This window comes from Myotis nattereri, assembly GCF_964212035.1.
Source record: "Myotis nattereri genome assembly, chromosome: 11".
Classification (NCBI taxonomy): domain Eukaryota; kingdom Metazoa; phylum Chordata; class Mammalia; order Chiroptera; family Vespertilionidae; genus Myotis; species Myotis nattereri.
Genome location: NC_138086.1, coordinates 64,525,810 through 64,543,034, shown reverse-complemented (window position 1 = coordinate 64,543,034; position 17,225 = coordinate 64,525,810). Strand labels below are relative to the sequence as shown.

The following is a 17,225-nucleotide window of genomic DNA, read 5'->3' as shown; positions in this document are numbered from 1 at the left end:
TTCTTGCCCTGAATCTGGAGGATACTGGCCACAAGTTTGCTATTATAGCCGGACACCCCTACCCCAGGTGGGGTTGGACTCGCAGTGTCAGCAGTTCTGGAAACAGGGCTCAACCTACCTGTGACATGCGCATGAGACCCAAATGCTCCCCGCGTGTGTGACTGCAGCTTCTGCATTTGCCATGCAGCTTGGTGAGGCCTGGGTGGCAGACTGTCCCCTTGGCCCACTCCAAGCCTCTCATCCTCATTCAAGGCTACCCAGTCACCTAGGCAACAGCATCACCTCGGTCCATCCTGAGCCCCTGTGTACTCAGCTCTATGTCGCCCTTCGGAAAGGACCAGAGGAGAGGGTGACCTAGACCTTGCCTCCTTAGGCTAGCCGGGAAATCCCGACCAGCATGCACTAGGAGAGGTAGCAATTGAACCCTCAGGTGGGCTGGAGCAGGCCTGAGAGCATCTGGAGGATCTAGGGCTGACGCTTGGTCTTCAGGAGGGACATGAATTCGTGTAGCCTTCTTGGGCTGGGCCCAGGGCCATGGGTTGAAGGCAGGATGAGAGTGCTGGGTTCTAGGGTCTCTCCAAGGTAGGGGCACCTGCATAGATAGCGAGGAATGGGTTTGCTCCGCTGTCCGTGGTGCTGAACATTCCTGTCCTGCCCAGTGACCTCATTCCTTCAGTAAGTGTTGCTTCTGGTCCTTCCCACCTTCCTCCTTGTCATTATACAATGACCACATTACCGACCCTCCACCACAGTCCTTCTCACTGCCCATGCCCAACCTGCCTCTTGCACTCTGTCCCCATAACTACCACGAAAATTGTCCCTGTCTTCTATGGCCTATCTCCTATGCTTTGCCGGTTAGAATAACAGAGGTAGCAGTGCCAACCTAGTGGACCCTTGAAAGTGATGTAGGGATGTTTGGGATTATCACCGTGACTCATGGTTACTACTGGCTCTTAGATTCTTGAGAAGGCCCCCACCACAAATACTTGACCCACCTGTGATGCCAATACCATCCTGGAGAAGAAATTTGCCTTACTGCTTCTGAGAGGGGAAACTGCGGCCAAGAAGGCAGGGACTTAGCCAGCCAGAGACAAAACCACAGCTTGAATATAGGCCCCCATCTTTTCCCAGCCGGGCGCCTGGACCACTCAGGTGTCGCCTGAACCAGGCGCTCCTTTTACAGTGTCAGCATCTGAAAGGAGAAGAGCCCTTTCAACAGGCCAGGGCCACTGTGGTGCAGAGTCTTAGCACGATGCTGGGGAGCGGGTCCAGGCTTCCCAGCCACAGAGCCCTGGAGGAGAACACCCTGCCCACATCATTCAGACCCTAATGCCCCTGGCGGGCCACACTGCACACCATCGGCATCGATCTTTGGCAGGGGCACCTGTGTTGCTGTGGTAACAGACATCCACCTCCCTGCATCCATCCCCAAGATTCTGGCCTGGCCACCTGTCTTAGGACTTTCCGTGCCCATCTTCCTGCGGTTCCCAGAGGAGACTCTTCCCTGTCTGTCGCTCTCCTGTCCCAGGCTGTGCCTGAGGGCTCAGAATCCTCATTAGCCAGCTCCCCTGAAGAGCTGGGGACATCTGTCTGCCAGTCCCCTGGTACCCAATGAGACAGAACCTCATTCCCAGGCATGCCTGGGCTTCTGAGGGAAACCCCCTCCTGCTACCACATCCCACATCCCAGACTCTGCTTCCCAAGGTTTCGGCCGACCTGAGTCAATTCGACACAGTCCCCTGAGAGGGATCCGATGACTCCAATACAGTCTGTCTGTGCCTACTGGTCTGTCCCCAGGGAGCTCCACTTCAGTAGCAAAGAGTAGGATCGAGTCCAGTGAGATGATGTGCAGTGAATCAAGGCAAATGCTCACACAACAGGTTGTAACACAACAGTGGATTATGAAGTCAATTTAGTGGGGTCACGACCAGCATTTTTACATAAAATAAACAGAATTCATTGGAATAGAATATAAAGAAAAATATGGCTGTCGTTAAGATAAATTTCACTTTGTGGAGCTGAATTCAGTAATGCAGGGTGTGTGTGTGTGTGTGTGTGTGTGTGTGTGTGTGTGTGTGTGTGATATGACATGGATGTCTTGCTGTGGTTCAAGGGCTATAGAGTGTGAAAGCCCATGTTTTAAGGACTGGAAGGCATAGAGGAGGTGTTTTTAAAAAGAGAAGAGAGTATCAATATCTCAGATGTTAAAGGAGCCTCCAGGAGATGGCATTTGAGCTGGGGTTTAGAAGATAGGAGTTTGCCAGTGGGCAGTGGGTAAGCGTGAGGAGGGTGTTTCAGGGACTGGTTCAGCAGAGAGATAGTGTGGGCACTGCCTCCTGGTGCAAATATCAGCTGCCGGGGAGGCTGCTGGGGATGGGTCAGGAAAGTTAGGCTGGGCACGAGTGTCCAGGACCTTGGGTATCACACTGAGAATGTTGGGCTTCATTCTCAAGAGCAATAAAAATTGCCTGTGGCTTTTAAGCATAAAACAACATGATCACTCTAACAGTTGGGGTAAAGGATAGAGAAAGTCAAGGGGTGAGCGAAAAAGCAGTGATCCAAGATAGGAGGCTGTTGTGCCAGTCTAGGTAAGATGACTAGAGAGAGAGTGGTGGGATGGACAGAGGGGGGTGGACCCCAAAAAATAAAAGAATTCACAGAACTTGGTACCCCAGCGGCATTGACATGAGGGAGCAGAAAGGTCTCAGATTTGCAGCATCTCTATCCTGACCCTCTGCCATCCATAAGCCTTCCTGTGGTCAGTACCAGCTGAGATACCATACTATGGAAATGAGTACCCTGGGGCCTCCCTCAGGGAGTCCCACACTGATCAACTCAGGCCAGATCATGAGCAAGGGCCAGAAGTGGGAGGCTCAGATTGTTGGAACTGGGTGTGGGGAATCTTGAGAGAGAAAGAGCTGCGAGATGGGAGCAATCAAGGAGGCCTTCCTGGAGGAAAGGGCTTAGCAATGAATGTCAAGAAAGCCAGGTAACATCTATGAATACATTCCCATAAGATAAACTTTTCTCTTTGAACCATAGCTAGAATCAGGGTCTGTCTGACCTCACACAGGCCTGTTGAGAGGGACAGGGGTTTATTTTACAAAAGGACCTGCTCTCCTAAGATACCTTGACAGGGGTCCTTTTGGCTTCACCCTACACTCTGTCCTTTAGTTCAACGACATCTCTGACCCTATGCATCAGATTCTCTTAACACACAACCTTTCTGTAGTAAAACAGAAATTTGGATTACTGTTTCTTAGAGGAGAAACTGAGGCCAAGAGGGGAGGGACCTAGCCAAGGTCCTCTGAGGAGGGAGAAAACCTAAGTGAGGAATTGGGTGCCATGGTGTCCTCACATTGGGGTTGGAATCAGTGTCAGACCAGCATTGGCCTGGGGAATACTCCAGGGCCAGAGTCCTGCCAGATGCAGCCTCACTCTGGCAGGGCCCAGGGGCAGGAAGAGGCCAGTAACCGTGCTGAATTTGAAAAATCTGTATGCTCAGAACACCGAATTAAAAAACATTTAAGCTAATAGAATCTCTACCATTGTTTCTGCTCTCAGCAAGTGCTCCTTAATAATTCCATTGCTTTTTACTCACTGTCAGCTCGACGGAAGTGGGTTTTTTATGTAACTTAATTATTTCAGAACTCACTGCTTCCAAAAGCGATCTAAGGCCCCCTCTAGCTCTGCACCTGTGTTCTGTGTGCTGTTTATCTTCATTAGTTTTATATTGTATATCCTATATAATAAAAGGCTAATATGCAAATTGTCAAACATTCTTTGACTTTCGTACATTTCCCTTGGATAAAACCTGCACTTTTGTACATCAGACATTGAGGTTCTGCAATGTGTTTTCACACATCACCTTCCAACTTTAACAGAGGCTCAAACATTGAGAGACATCACGTGGGGGCCACCCAGGTCAGCAGAATGGACCTGTCTCCCCAATGTCCCTCATTCCTATGTGTCAGTAGCCTAGAGGTTATGAACATCAAGCCTGAAGCCTCACCTCCTGCGTCTGAATCCTCTTCTCATTCTTGTGTCTTTGGCAGGCAGCCCAATCTCTTTGTGCCTCAGTTTCCTCTCCGTAAAATGGGTTAATGTTAGTACCTCTTTCACGGGGTTGCTGTGGAGACTGGACAGCAGCTAGAAAGCAGAGAGGATCTGGTACGTGGCAAACACCTGCTATGTCAGTGGTAGCTGTTATTACAATGAAAGCACTGATACTGGTAGGAAAAGTATGGACCATTTAAGCAAAACATGGTTGAGATAAGAATGGAAATCATTTGGCTGAAAGCAGTGAATCGTCACCCACATCTCAGGGCTTACAATTGGGTTCAGTTTCAAACAAAATTAAAGGAAGTGTTCGAACTAGTCTAAGACTATACTGGAATGGGGTTATTATTCATGCCTCTTAGCTGCTGTGTGTGGTTACGTCTCGTGTGCAGTTTTCACACACATGACTTTCAGATGACCTTGTAGGTGCATGTTGTGTTTCCTGCCCTAGGAAAGCTGAGAAGTATGGGCCTTATCCTGGGGGAACCAGGGAGCCAGGGAGAGTTCCTGAGGAGGGGAGTGACTTGCCTCTTGGTGGTTGGCATCTTTTGTAGGAAATGTCTACCGAGAGTGCCTGGAGAATGGGACCTGGGCCTCACGGCTCAACTACTCGCAGTGTGTGCCCATTTTGGACGACAAGGTGAGTTCCCCCCCCCCCCCGGCCACCCGCTGCCCTGACCCTGATAGACTCACAGGATCCCAGGGTGGCAGAACCAGGCCTGTCTCCCAACCACTCCATTTTGCACCTCTTATCCCTGCCCCACGCCCCCCCCCCGCCCCCCGTCCCCCGTGTTCAGTGACACTGTGATGAGGTAGAGAAGGGTGGCACGTGACACAAGAAGGGAATGACTCTGTAGCCAGTGCCCCAACACCTCACAGGCTGTGTGATGTCCTTCCTCCTCTGGGCCTCTAAGTCTGACTCCACGTGGAAATGAGTGCAGCCCCCAGAAGGGCAGTCCCGTAGGAAGCTGGGTTCTGCTCAGAGCCCACTAGCCGCTCTTGCTCTGAAACAGAGTTCCTTGCTGCCTGCGGGGCCAGCCACCACCCCTTTAAAGCTACGCTTCAGTTCTGACCCAAAAGGATGCGTCCCGCCTCCAGGCCCCTCCTCATTCACCCAACACGGTCCCCAGGGGGCTGGGAGACCTTTTATCTAGCCTGGGAAAGTGATTCTTCAACACGTGAGCCAAGGGACACTGCGCTGAGGGCCACAGGAGTGGCAAGCGGGACGGTCCTAAAGGAGAGAGGTGTGCTCCGGCCTCGGTGCCCACCTCCGCTCACGGCCCCGCTGAGGGTGGCAAACCAAGTGGGGCTGGGAGAGGCCTCCTGGGGCAGGAAGGAGTCCTTCATCCCCGCCTCTGCCTAGAATTGCCAGCCCGGGGATAATAGAAGGCACGTGGCTCTTATTTGATTCTGATATTGTTCTTGAGCACGCTGCAGACTACATACCTGCCCCTCCCATGGCTACACGCAAGGGCAGACTGATCCCAGGGCAGCCCTCAGACTTCCCATCAGTCACTGCTTCTGAGGCAGGGTGGCTGGTTGGACCCATTGTACAGATGTCAAACTGAGGCCCAGAGGTTTTGAATCAACTCACCTTCAGTTGCTCAGCCAGCTGGGGTCTGAGCTGAGACTAAACACAATCCAGAATTAAAAAGAAAATAAAATCTGCCTGCACCTCTGGCACGTCTCAGCATACCCTATGTCCAAATCTACTCCAAAATTGCATGTCGGGAGGCCTGACCACAGCCATTTCTACCAAGAGCCACCCAGTGGCAAACCAAATGCAGGGAGCTGCATGGAGGAGCCCTTCTACCCTCCGGGTCAGGACATACAGGGTGACCATCACTGGAGTGCTCAGCACCGCCTTCCATGTGGCCCATGCCTCCGTCTGCCCTTATGTCTGTCTGTCTGTCCAGCAGTGGAAGTATGAACTACACTACTACATCGCCCACATGGTCAACTACCTGGGCCACTGCGTTTCCATGGCAGCCCTCATGGCCGCTTTCCTGCTTTTCCTGGCCCTGCGGTGAGCCACCCCTCCCTGATTTCTCCCTGTCCTCCTCCTGCAACACCCCCTTCGCCTGTCCCAGACATTCACCTCCGCCCCAGGGGCCCTGGAGCCAGCAGACGGAGGGCAGGTGGTGGAGGCATGCCTGGCAGGCACATGGATGCCATGGGGAGGCTGGCAGTGAGAGGCCCGACCGTGGCCACCACAGCGGGAATTTGGCTCCTGGTACAACCCTGCCCTCATGCCAGGCTGTCTCTACCTGGCCTCCTGAGGCTCAGTCCTAGCTGACCCCTACCCCTGGCTGACCCCTGACCTGGGCCTCCTGCAGGAGCATTCGCTGTCTTCGGAATGTGATTCACTGGAACCTGATCGGCACCTTTATCCTGCGGAATGCCACGTGGTTCCTGCTGCAGCTCATCGACCCCGAAGTGCATGAAAGCAATGAGGTCATTGGGCAACCGGTTGGGGCTGGGCCCAGGGGTGGGGGGAGCCCAGCTCAGAGGGAAAGGGATAGATTCTCCTCTGCTGGGGGGACAAAGAGCAGCAACCAAAACCCATTCTCCCAAACCCAGAGACGGGAGATGCCCCTCCATGACTCCGCCCACCTTCATCGACCCCGTACTATTATTTATGTAATGATTTTCTTTCAATCGAATCACTTTACGTGAAATCACTTTCCTACATGAAAGTTCACCTTCCATCCCTAAATGGAAACCAGTGTGACTTATGGGTTAAAAGTGACCCCCCAGAAAATAGCACCATGGCAACACAACAGTGACGCCCTTCCAGCCTCGGCCTGCAGGACGCTTGGAGCCGGCCCCTCTTTCTTGGTTAAAAGGGGGAATTAGGAACCTTGGCGGAAGTCAGACACACCCGCGCCGGGAGACGGTGCATTCAGTCTGAAACAGTGAGAGAGAAATGACGAAGGCTAGTCCACCCAGCGTGGGATTGGAGGGTGTTCAATGCCATGCCCACGAACCACTAAAATGACCGGCCCTCCACCAGCGCCCCGGCCACACACACGGGCCGGCCCGCAGCCCTGACCGCCGCCTGCCCATGCAGGTCTGGTGCCGCTGCATCACTACCGTCTTCAACTACTTCCTGGTGACCAACTTCTTCTGGATGTTCGTGGAGGGCTGCTACCTGCACACAGCCATCGTCATGACCTACTCCACCGAGCGCCTGCGCAAGTGGCTCTTCCTCTTCATCGGATGGTGTGAGGGTCCCCGGGGGGGTGGCAGGGCCAAGCGGGGAGGGGGTGCTACCCTCAAGGTCACCTCTCTTCATCTTGGGCCCAAGGACAGAACCACAGCCCTGCCCACCATCCCCAGGACGGTCCCCAGCGCAGCCAGCCCCCTCCAGGCAGGACAAGAGGAAGCAAATAGTCCCTCCAAAGCGCCTCCCACACAGGGACCTGTCTCCCGCCTGGAGTGGCAGATCCAAGGCCTTGGTCTCTGACTCGGGACGGGACGAGAAGCTGCCAGCGGCACTTCTCTCTCAGAAAACCCAGTCCCTCCTCTCTCTGGCCTGCCCGGAGGGGACGGCTGAGGATGGGGGAGGGGCCGGGACTGGGGTCTAGGGACAGTCCCTTGGTCATGGGGGGTCTGCATGCAGTAGAGGATTGGAAACATGATCTCAGGCCCCTTCTGGTCCCCTGATCCTGTGTTCTATAAGAGGGTCCCCTGTCTGCCTGTCTGACCACTACAGCCAGGTCTGTCTCTTTTCCAGGCATCCCCTGCCCCATCATCATCGCCTGGGCCCTGGCCAAGCTCTACTATGAGAATAAACAGTGAGTCGGACAGGCCAGCCATGGGTCAGGGTCAGGGGTGTCCGGACGGGGCAGCTGTGGGCTCCGCCAAGCCGTAGGGAGGTGTGGCAGCCACACGGGACACAGCGGCTTTTCTGCATCCTTAGATGGACAAAATGCAGCCCGGGCACCCAGAGGCGCTCCTGTGGTCGGCGTTGAGTCAACTTGGTTGAGCTGAGTTAGGATTGCTGGCTCCTTTCAGCGCCCTTTGGCCTTTGGGGAGGCCTCCTCCTCAGAACTGGGGGACATGGAGGAGGCCAGGGAGCCTCTCACAGACCCCGGGGCTGCGGCGTGTCCTGGGACTTACCTGCGTCAGAGCCCCTGCCGCACGAAGCCATGGCGCCGATGATGGCAACCTGGTCACGGGCCCCACAGGGAGCGGCTGGGAAGCGGGCACCACCAGCTGAGAGGAGAGGACAGGGGGCCGTCAGTGTCTGTACACAAGTCTCTAGGGCGTCTCTGAGGCTGGGGAGAGCAGAGGGGACTGGAGGGTGGGGGCAGGAATGGGGCGCAGTCCAGGAACCCGGCAGTTGGGAGCACTCATGTGATAAAAGCTACCCCAGAGCAAAGGGGCAGCTCTCATCATTGTGCGGAAGAGTGACCCTCCCGTCACAGGGGGTATTCAAGCAGAGACCAGAAACCCTGGTGCTGGGGGGCAGCTGGGGAGACGCCTGTCTGAGCCAGGTGCACCGGATGCCCTCTGAGGGGGTGGGGACACAGGCATGGGCCCTTCTCCAGGTCCAGGAGGAGGTCCCCGAGGAGGTCCCCCAGGCCCAGACTCCGAAGCTTCATCCTCCATTCTCCCTAGAGAGCAACCGTGCCCCTGGCGGCAGCAGGCTCCCTCCGAAGGGTGAATGGGGCTCGGCTGGGAGGAAGGCAGGCTCCGGGCAGGAGAAGGCTCCTGCTGTTTTGTGAGCGGAGTGCCTGGCACCCGGAGCAGCGGGCTCTCAGCAATGTATGAACAGGGGGCACAGGCGGCTGGACCCAAGGCCAGTCGGGGGGCAGCCCAGCTCTCCGTCATGAGCCCTGGGCCCAGCAATCTAGAAGGGGTGAGGGAGTGAGAAGGAGGAGGAGGAGGAAGAAGGGAAGGAGGAGGAGACGACCCAGGCCACCCTCAGACTGGCTGGGGAGAACCTCTAAGCAAGACAAAAGGCAGCCGGGTGTGCACGGCGGTCAGTGGGGCTGGGACCATCCACCCCGCTTCTGGGGAAGGTACAGGCCTGGAGAATGGGTCTCGGGAAGGGTCAGGCCGGAGGCCCCTGGGCCTGAGCCTGCGGTGGTCCCCCAGCTGCGGCTCAGTAGGTCACTGACAGCCCCCACCTTTGCAGGTGCTGGTTTGGGAAGGAGCCGGGCGACCTACTGGACTACATCTACCAGGGCCCCGTCATCCTCGTGCTCCTGGTAGGTAGGCCCTGGGACGGGGCTGGGGACCAGGGGAGCAGCTGAGGACCCACCCAGCAGAGACATGAGGGAGCGATGTCTTCCCCCGCACACACTCCGTCCATGCCACCAGCTTCCTGACACCTCCCTTCCCAGCACGCTCTCCCCTCGCTCTGTGTCCGTGCAGCCCCTCCCCCCGCCCCCTCCCTGGCACTGGGCTCTTCCTCTGGGCAGAGAATGGATCTGACTGGCTGGGGGCTAGTGCCCTCGCACATGTGACATTCGTGCCAGGTAAACGCTGAGCCAGCCAGGCAAGCGGGCAGTGGTGGCAAGAGGAGGGTGTGCAGGCTTCTGTTCAGCCCGGACCTATACCCCGTCCTCCCCCAGCAGCCCCCTGGGGGCCCAGCCCAGCCTCAGCCTGGAGCCCTGGTACCAGAATGAAGGGTAATGAGCAATTGTTCCTAGTTCAGCTCCCCGCCCTTTGCCAAATGTTTTTGAGTCTGTTGTACAATCGCCACCCGTCTGTGATCCACAACGAGCTTTAATTAAGGTGGAGTTTAAGTAGGGGCTGCATTCTGCAAAAACGAACCCATTATATATCACACATAAAGAAGAGAGACGCACAGAAAGGCCCCGTAAGAAATTAGCATTTATGTAAGACTTATTTCAGGCTCGGTAATTTCAGGCTCCTGTCGGTACCAGCTTCCTTAAAGGGCCACACGCTCCTGGGAACTGAGAGAGCGCATCCATCCGCCCCTTGCACACAGCAGGTGCCTAATGAAGGCCTCCTTTGTCTACCGTGAGGGCGATTACTGTTTATCTCTTTTATTGCCTTACTCTCTTTTTTTGCGACTTTTCCCGGGATTCATTTGACCCCCGTCTTGGGAGTGTCCTTGATGTATGTGCACTGGAGATGACTAAGAAGGTTTCTCACCCACGGCCTGAAATTGCACCCTCAGGGCTCTGTGATTTCAGAGGCAAAGCCAGTCCGTGTCAGCAGTGAGTGGGGGAGGATGGTCCTTGGAGTCCCCGCTGCCATGAGTCCCTCACTCGTTGAATGGAAACTCCATGAGACCCAGTCCCTCCCGGCCAGCTGCTGAGAGCCCTCCTGGAGGAGAGGCCTTGTGATGAGCCTGGGACCCAGCCAAGGAAGGCCGGCCTGGCTGGGGGACCAGCGATAGTGGGGAGCAAGCCCCTGGTGCAAGCAGGGGGCACAGTGGTGAGGAAATGAATGGAGAAAGGGAGACAGGACTCAACCAGCTTTCTCTCCGTGTCCGCTTCCTGGTTTCACCCTCGCCTCCAGGGCATTTTGTGTGTCCTTCCCTTTGGCCCCAGCCCACACCCAGCTATTTGCACCAACAGGGCTTCCAGGTGCCAAGGGTTAGCCCTTCCAGAAGCTCCATCCTTGTTATGTCCAAACCCCGCATTCCCCCAGTGTCTGGGAGAAGTAGGGAGCATGCTTCCCATTTCACAGATGAAAACACTGAGAGAGGGGACGACCTGCCCAGGGTCACCACTAACTGCTAGCTGAGCTGAGACTCTGGGGCTGGTTCCCCACCACCCGTGCCATCGTCTCTGTAGGATGTGTGCTTGGGGCCCCTGCCCCACCCCGAGCTGAGAGGGCCCTGCAGGAAGGAATCTCGTGCTTTGGGTTCCCAGCTATTTCTGCCTCCCTCCCGGACTTGTGTCCTGATTCCGCTGCCTCACCTCAGCCACACTGGCCGCCATCCAGCCCACCTCCCCCACCCAGGGCTTCCTCCCTGGCCCTTTCTCTGCCGGGAACACTCCCCCCTTTCTCAGTTCACATGCCATTTCTCCAGGCCTTTCTGCCCACTTAAGGAAAATGCAATGCACCCCTCACCCCAGACCGAGAGCCAGGTCCACTTCCTATCATCAGTGCCCAGCTCAGAGTCAGGCACATGGCCCTCACTGAATGAATGAATGAATGAATGAATGAATGAATGAATGAAACAAGAAACCCAGGCTGGACAAGATTAGAGCGCAGTAGCCAGTGCTCACTGAAGAGCTTGGATTTGACAGGGGAAGAGTGGGGTTCAAGAATGGAGAGCACCGTGTGGACTGGGGGGTCAGAGACTCCCTGCAGGAGGAAGAAAGGTGCCTGGTGGGTGAGGAGGTGCGGATGTTGTAAAGGGGGAGCCTGGGAACCAAGCTCATGAGGGCAGAGTGGCTTTCCGGCTGCACAGGCCCAGGCTGAGCTGGGGGAGGGGCAGCATCACTAACTGCCCTGCCTCATGGGAGAAGAGGGGAGAGGGCCTTGTCTTCCAGACTGTCCAACCAGACCCCCTCCTGCTCTTCCTCGGAACCGGGAACAGGGCCCCGCAGCCAGGAGGAGCTCAGCGATGCTTATGGACGGGATGAAGGGGTGGGTGATGGGTGGGGTGGACATATATTATGTCACCCATTAAATAAATGGGCGAATGGCTAGATAGAGTGGTGCGTGCTTGCTGAGTAGCTAGTTGGATGGATTTGTGGGTGGGTGGGTAGTTGAGTGGATAGGTGAGTGGATGGGTAAGAGTGGGTGGATAATTGAATGAATTGGTTAGCGGGTAGATGGATGATGGGTAAATAAGATTAAATGCAGGGAAATATGGCAGAAATGGGAATATATCTTGATTCCAACAGCCTCTACTCTAAGAGAAGTCAGAATCAGGAAAGGTCAAGTATTTGTCGCACTTATGTGAGGACACCGGGATTGACCTGTGTGTTCAGGTTAATGCAGAAACCCGGGAGCTACAACCTGGATGACCCTTGAGGAGAACCAGGGCTCAGCAGGCCATGGGCAGCCCTGGCTGAAGGCTTCCCAGCCCACCCTGATCCTGGGCGCACCAGGCCGTGCCGCTGAGGGCATGAGAGCCGCAGGCTATGGCCGAGGAGCCTGAGACCCTCAGGTCCCCAGAGCACCTCAAATTTAGGTCATCCAGAGGCCACAGGAATCTCTGTCCCCTGATGTCTGCCTGTGTCCCTCAGCCAGGATCCGGAACTTAGGAGGGTTTAAGGAGTGATGGAGTCTCATGCCGGGGAGGACTGAGACCTGGGAAGAGTGTGTGAGTATGTATGTGAGTGTGTGTGAGTGCGTGAGTGTGTGTGGTGTGTGTGAGTGTGTGTGTGAGTGTGTGTGTGTGTGTGTGAGTGTGTGTGTATGTATGTGAGTGTGTGTGTGCGTGTGCATGTTGAAAGGGATTGCTAGTGTCAGGCCCCCACACACACACTCCCTTTCTTGTCTGCTTACACTTGGAGACAAATGAAGATAAAAAACGACACACTGTGTCCCCCCATACACACACTCACACCCTCACACAGCACAGAGAACAGACCCGCAGCCTTGCCAGGAGTGTGTGGAGGGCAGCACAGCCACACACACACACACACACACACCACACACACCACACACACCACACACACACACCACACACACACACACACCACACACACACACACCACACACACACACACACACAAACACACACACACACACCACACACACACACACACCACACACACACACACACACACACACCACACATACACACCACACACACACACACACACCACACACACACACACACACACACACACACACACCACACACACACACACACCACACACACCACACACACCACACACACACACACCACACACACACACAAACACACACACACACACACCACACACAAACACACACACACACACACACACCACACACACCACACACCACACACACCACACACACACCACACACACACACACACACACACACACACACACACACACACTCGAGCCCAGGAGGTTAACAGACACCTGCAGCCACAGGCCGGCGGGAGCCAGGCAGGGCCCCGGTCGGGGAGAGGCGGGCGCCGTGGGCTGGAGGCTGACACAGCTCGGAATGAAGACCATGAGGCCCTTGCAGCGCCTCCCGGTGGGCCCGCAGCTCGCTCATCTGCCTTGGCCACGGGTCTGCGGCGGCTCTGGGCTTCACCGGCACAGGGGCGGAGGGAGAGTCATCAGTCCGCAGCGCCCCAGCCGGCCGTCTGCTGCCCCAGGCGGGGCTGTCCCCAGTACGAGGCCCTCTCCCCTGCCCACCAGGAAGCGGTCTTTCTCCAGGAGACCCGTGGTAGTGAGGGGGGCCCTGCCCCCGCAGCAGAGAGGCGAGGGGCTCGGGCAGAGCAGGGTGAGGGCTGTGGACTCAGGCCCCCGGAGGCGTGGCCTCTGCGCCCTCATCTGCTGCCTGGGTGGCTCCCCTCCGGGAGCCCTCAGGTGACAGGCAGCTGAGCAGAAGGGGGAGCCTGCCTGTCCCCCGAGAGAGGAGCAGAGGCCGTGGGGCCCCAGGCCGGGGCTGGGGTGAAGTGTGTGCCATGCGTGCGTGCGCGTGGAACTCGGGGTCGCAGTGGGTTACAGGGCAGGTGGCTGCTCTCAGCGCGAACCACCTCATGGTCCCCCTTCCCCTCTCTGACTCCCTCCTCCAGATCAACTTTGTGTTTCTGTTCAACATCGTCAGGATCCTAATGACAAAACTACGAGCATCCACCGCGTCGGAGACGGTCCAGTACAGGTAAGTGATGGGTGCCTTACCCCCCCCCCCACCCCGGCCCCGGCCCCGTAGGGAGAAATGGAGGCCAGGTGGGCCCTGCACCGGCCTCTGGGCAGGTCCTCTCTGTCTCCCCCGGGAGCTCTCGCCACCCAGCGAGGCCCCACCCGCAGTGCTCCCCCTCCCCCCTCAGGAAGGCGGTGAAGGCCACCCTGGTGCTCCTGCCGCTTCTGGGCACCACCTACATGCTCTTCTTGGTCAACCCCGGGCAGAAGGACGAGCTGTCGCAGATCGTGTTCATCTACTTCAACTCCTTCCTGCAGTCATTCCAGGTGGGCCCAGGGCCGAGGGGCCCAGCGAACTTCCTGACCTGGGCGCCCAGGTGCCCTCACGGGACGGTCGCACACAGGGGACAGGTGCACATGTGGGTCACTCGGGTACACACTCAAATATAAGTGTGCACACACTGAACCCCACCCCAGAGCCCAGGTGCCCCCCCCCCCCCCCCCCCCGCCCAACGGGATCTGGGTCGCCCAGCTGGCACCTACTGCTAGCCCAGAACCTGCTCTGTCACACCTGCACCAGGAGGGGTGGCCCCAGCTCTGAGCCTCTGGGGTCCCGGGTCAGAGTGTTCCCCGGCCCCCTGGCCCTCTCCAGGCCGGGCGATGCCCATGCAGACCCCTGACCACCCTCCTTCCTTTCCAGGGCTTCTTCGTGTCTGTCTTCTACTGCTTCTTAAACGGAGAGGTATGAGGCCGGGCCGGGGGCCTCACACCCACTCCAGGCGGTTCCCACAGAGCCGCCCAGCCCCTCGGGCCTGCGGGGTCCCTGGCTCTGCTCAGCTCCACAGTGGAGAAGGGGGGAGCGTCTGGAAAACCGCCCAGCCTTGGGGGGGACAGGGGGGCTGCCTGAGGGACCCCTGCAGCGTAGAGGTCAAGGATGCAGCCAGGGACAGCTGAGTCTGTGCCTCCCCCGCAGGTGCGCGCAGCCGTGAAGAAGAGGTGGCACCGCTGGCGGGACCATCACTCCCTCCGAGTCCCAGGGGCCATGTCCATCCCCACCTCGCCCACTCGGATCAGCTTCCACAGCATCAAGCAGACGGCCGCTGTATGACCCCGCGTGTCACCCACTCGCCCGTCACTCCCGGGTCAGTCGGAACAGCTTCCCCGACCTCCTCCACCGCCCGTGCTTGCCCGACGCCCAGATGGGGCCAGAGGGAGGGAGGGAGAGACCAGCTCTCCAGCCTGTGCAGCCCAGGGGGCTCCGCGGGACCAGGGGCCGGAGCGGAGCAGAGAAGTCGCAGGAACCCCAAAGAGAGCAAGACGGTGGGGCGCGGGTCCGCAGGCGTTTGTGACACCACCCTCACAGAGATCCTCATGGCAGCCCCGCTCACCGATGAGGAGACTGAGGCCGGGGCCGGAAGCTCGTTCCTGTGGGCCTGGGCCCCTGCGCCCCTCGTGGTGTGGGTCTTCCTGCCAGCAGCCAGAGGTGGTTGGCCCTGCTCCCTGCCTGCCGCCTCCACACTCAGGGGCGCCCTCTGCAGTCGGGGGGAGTAAGATTAGTTTGGAGGGCTTGATCCCAGGGCCCCTCGCCTCAAAAGCCTGGTCTACACCACCCCTGCCCCTCGGCTTCCTGAAGAAGGCGGACTCCTTTCTGGGAGACCTCAGCCTCCTCCATAGATTCAAGGGCTTGAGGAGGGGAAGGGGGAGAGGAAGACAGGGCCAGGACAGTCACACTTAGACCAATAAGGTACATAGGGCAGGACAAAACGGAGAGAAGCCGGGTGTGGGGGGGGTCGGGGGGCGAGGGGTAGAAATAGCAGAAACTGAAGCACATCTGTAGTGACCGGAGCTAACTCCCCAGCCTCCACCGAAACCTCCCCTTCTGAAGCCACATCTGCTCTCTGCGGAATAAACCATGTCTCTGTGGAAACAGCTCCCACAGGTGCAGGGGACCAGGCAGCAGAAGGGGTGCTGGGGCCAGGGGTGCTGGGCTGGGTCCGCCCTCCTTGCCGACTGGCGCTGGCCTGGGCGGTTCTCTCTGACCCCTGCCCCGCAGGTCTGACCCTTATCATTCCCCCAAGACAATATCTGCCCCTCCACCCCAGCCACAGGCAGTTGAATTCAGCACAGACAGAGGTACCGTGCAGTTCGCCTGCACACCCCGGCCTGTGCCCCGGCCCGTCCCAGAGGCCCAGGTTCTGGAATCTGGAAGGACAGGCTGACAAGGCCTGTGGTCTCCATGAGCAGTTTCCCCCTGGTCCTGGCTCCCTGCTGCCCTGCAGGAGGGGCCAGGAGCCCAGGGGCGGGAGGAGCCATCGGGTCAGGGTTCAAAGGGGCTTTTGCTCTTGGTACGACACCCCCACCCACCCCCCGCCCTACAGCCCAGTTTTTAAAATTGTATCTATCTTGTCTTGCATTTTTAAGTTGATGTCTAATATTTTTTACCTAGATTTTAAAACTTGTGAGAGATGTGATTTCTGGGATTGGGTAAATATTTGCGTGTTAAAATAAAACTGCCACAATATTTTAAAAAAGCAAACAGACTCCGAGCACAGCAGTGATTAAATACCTCCCCTCATCTGTCAAAAAAAAAAAAATTAAAAAAATTACAATGGCTGCTCTTTGCAGGTGGAGAGTTTACAGGGTTCCTCTCTGAACTTGTATCCCCGTCCATTCCTTTCCCTGTGGGATTTTATACAAATGAAGTATTTTTATGGTTGAAAGTCTTTTACTGCTCACCTCACCATATTCCTCTGCCACAAAATATATTTAGAAATTGAAACAGAAATATTTAATTTCCTCTGACCGAAGGTTCTAAGGGATTTTTTAAAAAGTCTTCTAAATAGAATTCTTACAATTATTATTTTTCCTATAAAAGGCAGCATGTGCTTGAGGAAAACAACAGGGTTGCTAAGAGTTTTTAGAAGTAATTGTTAAACCAAAAAAGGAAAGTCATTGAAAACACATCTTCTGAAATGGATAGGAACTTAATTGTTTGTGAATCTGCGGGGGAATATGGATTGCAAGAAGGGAGCGGGACTCAGCACCCTTTTCCCTCTTCTCATTGTGATAACTACATGCTGAGAGGCCTTGGCCCATGAGTAAGTAGGTGTCGCTGGATTCTCTGAACTCCTGAGCTGAAGGCCCAAAATGGCACAGTGATGGCTCATCACACACGGCCGCCCGCTGGCCCCTGCAGAATCCTTTCTGTAGTAAACGCGGCCGGAAACATGAACGGAGAACTATCAGCCTTGCAAGGGCTTTGCTGCCCCCGCAGGTGCCTGTTGAATGTCTCACCCTGGACACCTCGGCACCAGCGGGGGCATGGTCCGGGTGAGGTGCTGGGGGCACCACAGCCCGTGCCCAGTGGGAGGCGGTGGGATGCCCGACCAATCCTTCTGGAGAGATAGCCCTCATGCGGGT

The 17,225-nt window shown here is 56.7% G+C and overlaps 1 protein-coding gene across 1 annotated transcript in view; it reads left to right on the top strand.

Annotated features, from left to right (window-relative positions):
* CRHR2 (corticotropin releasing hormone receptor 2) overlaps nt 1-16,562 on the top strand; it is a 30,559-nt gene extending 13,997 nt beyond the window's left edge. The window contains exons 4-13 of the mRNA XM_081102611.1: nt 4,614-4,699; nt 5,976-6,085; nt 6,396-6,513; nt 7,130-7,283; nt 7,796-7,856; nt 9,203-9,275; nt 13,739-13,824; nt 13,994-14,132; nt 14,506-14,547; nt 14,779-16,562. Coding sequence (XP_080958737.1) covers nt 4,614-4,699; nt 5,976-6,085; nt 6,396-6,513; nt 7,130-7,283; nt 7,796-7,856; nt 9,203-9,275; nt 13,739-13,824; nt 13,994-14,132; nt 14,506-14,547; nt 14,779-14,913 — 1,004 coding nt within the window. The 3' untranslated portion in view covers nt 14,914-16,562. The remainder of the gene's footprint in view (nt 1-4,613; nt 4,700-5,975; nt 6,086-6,395; nt 6,514-7,129; nt 7,284-7,795; nt 7,857-9,202; nt 9,276-13,738; nt 13,825-13,993; nt 14,133-14,505; nt 14,548-14,778) is intronic.
* The last annotated feature ends 663 nt before the right edge of the window (nt 16,563-17,225 follow it).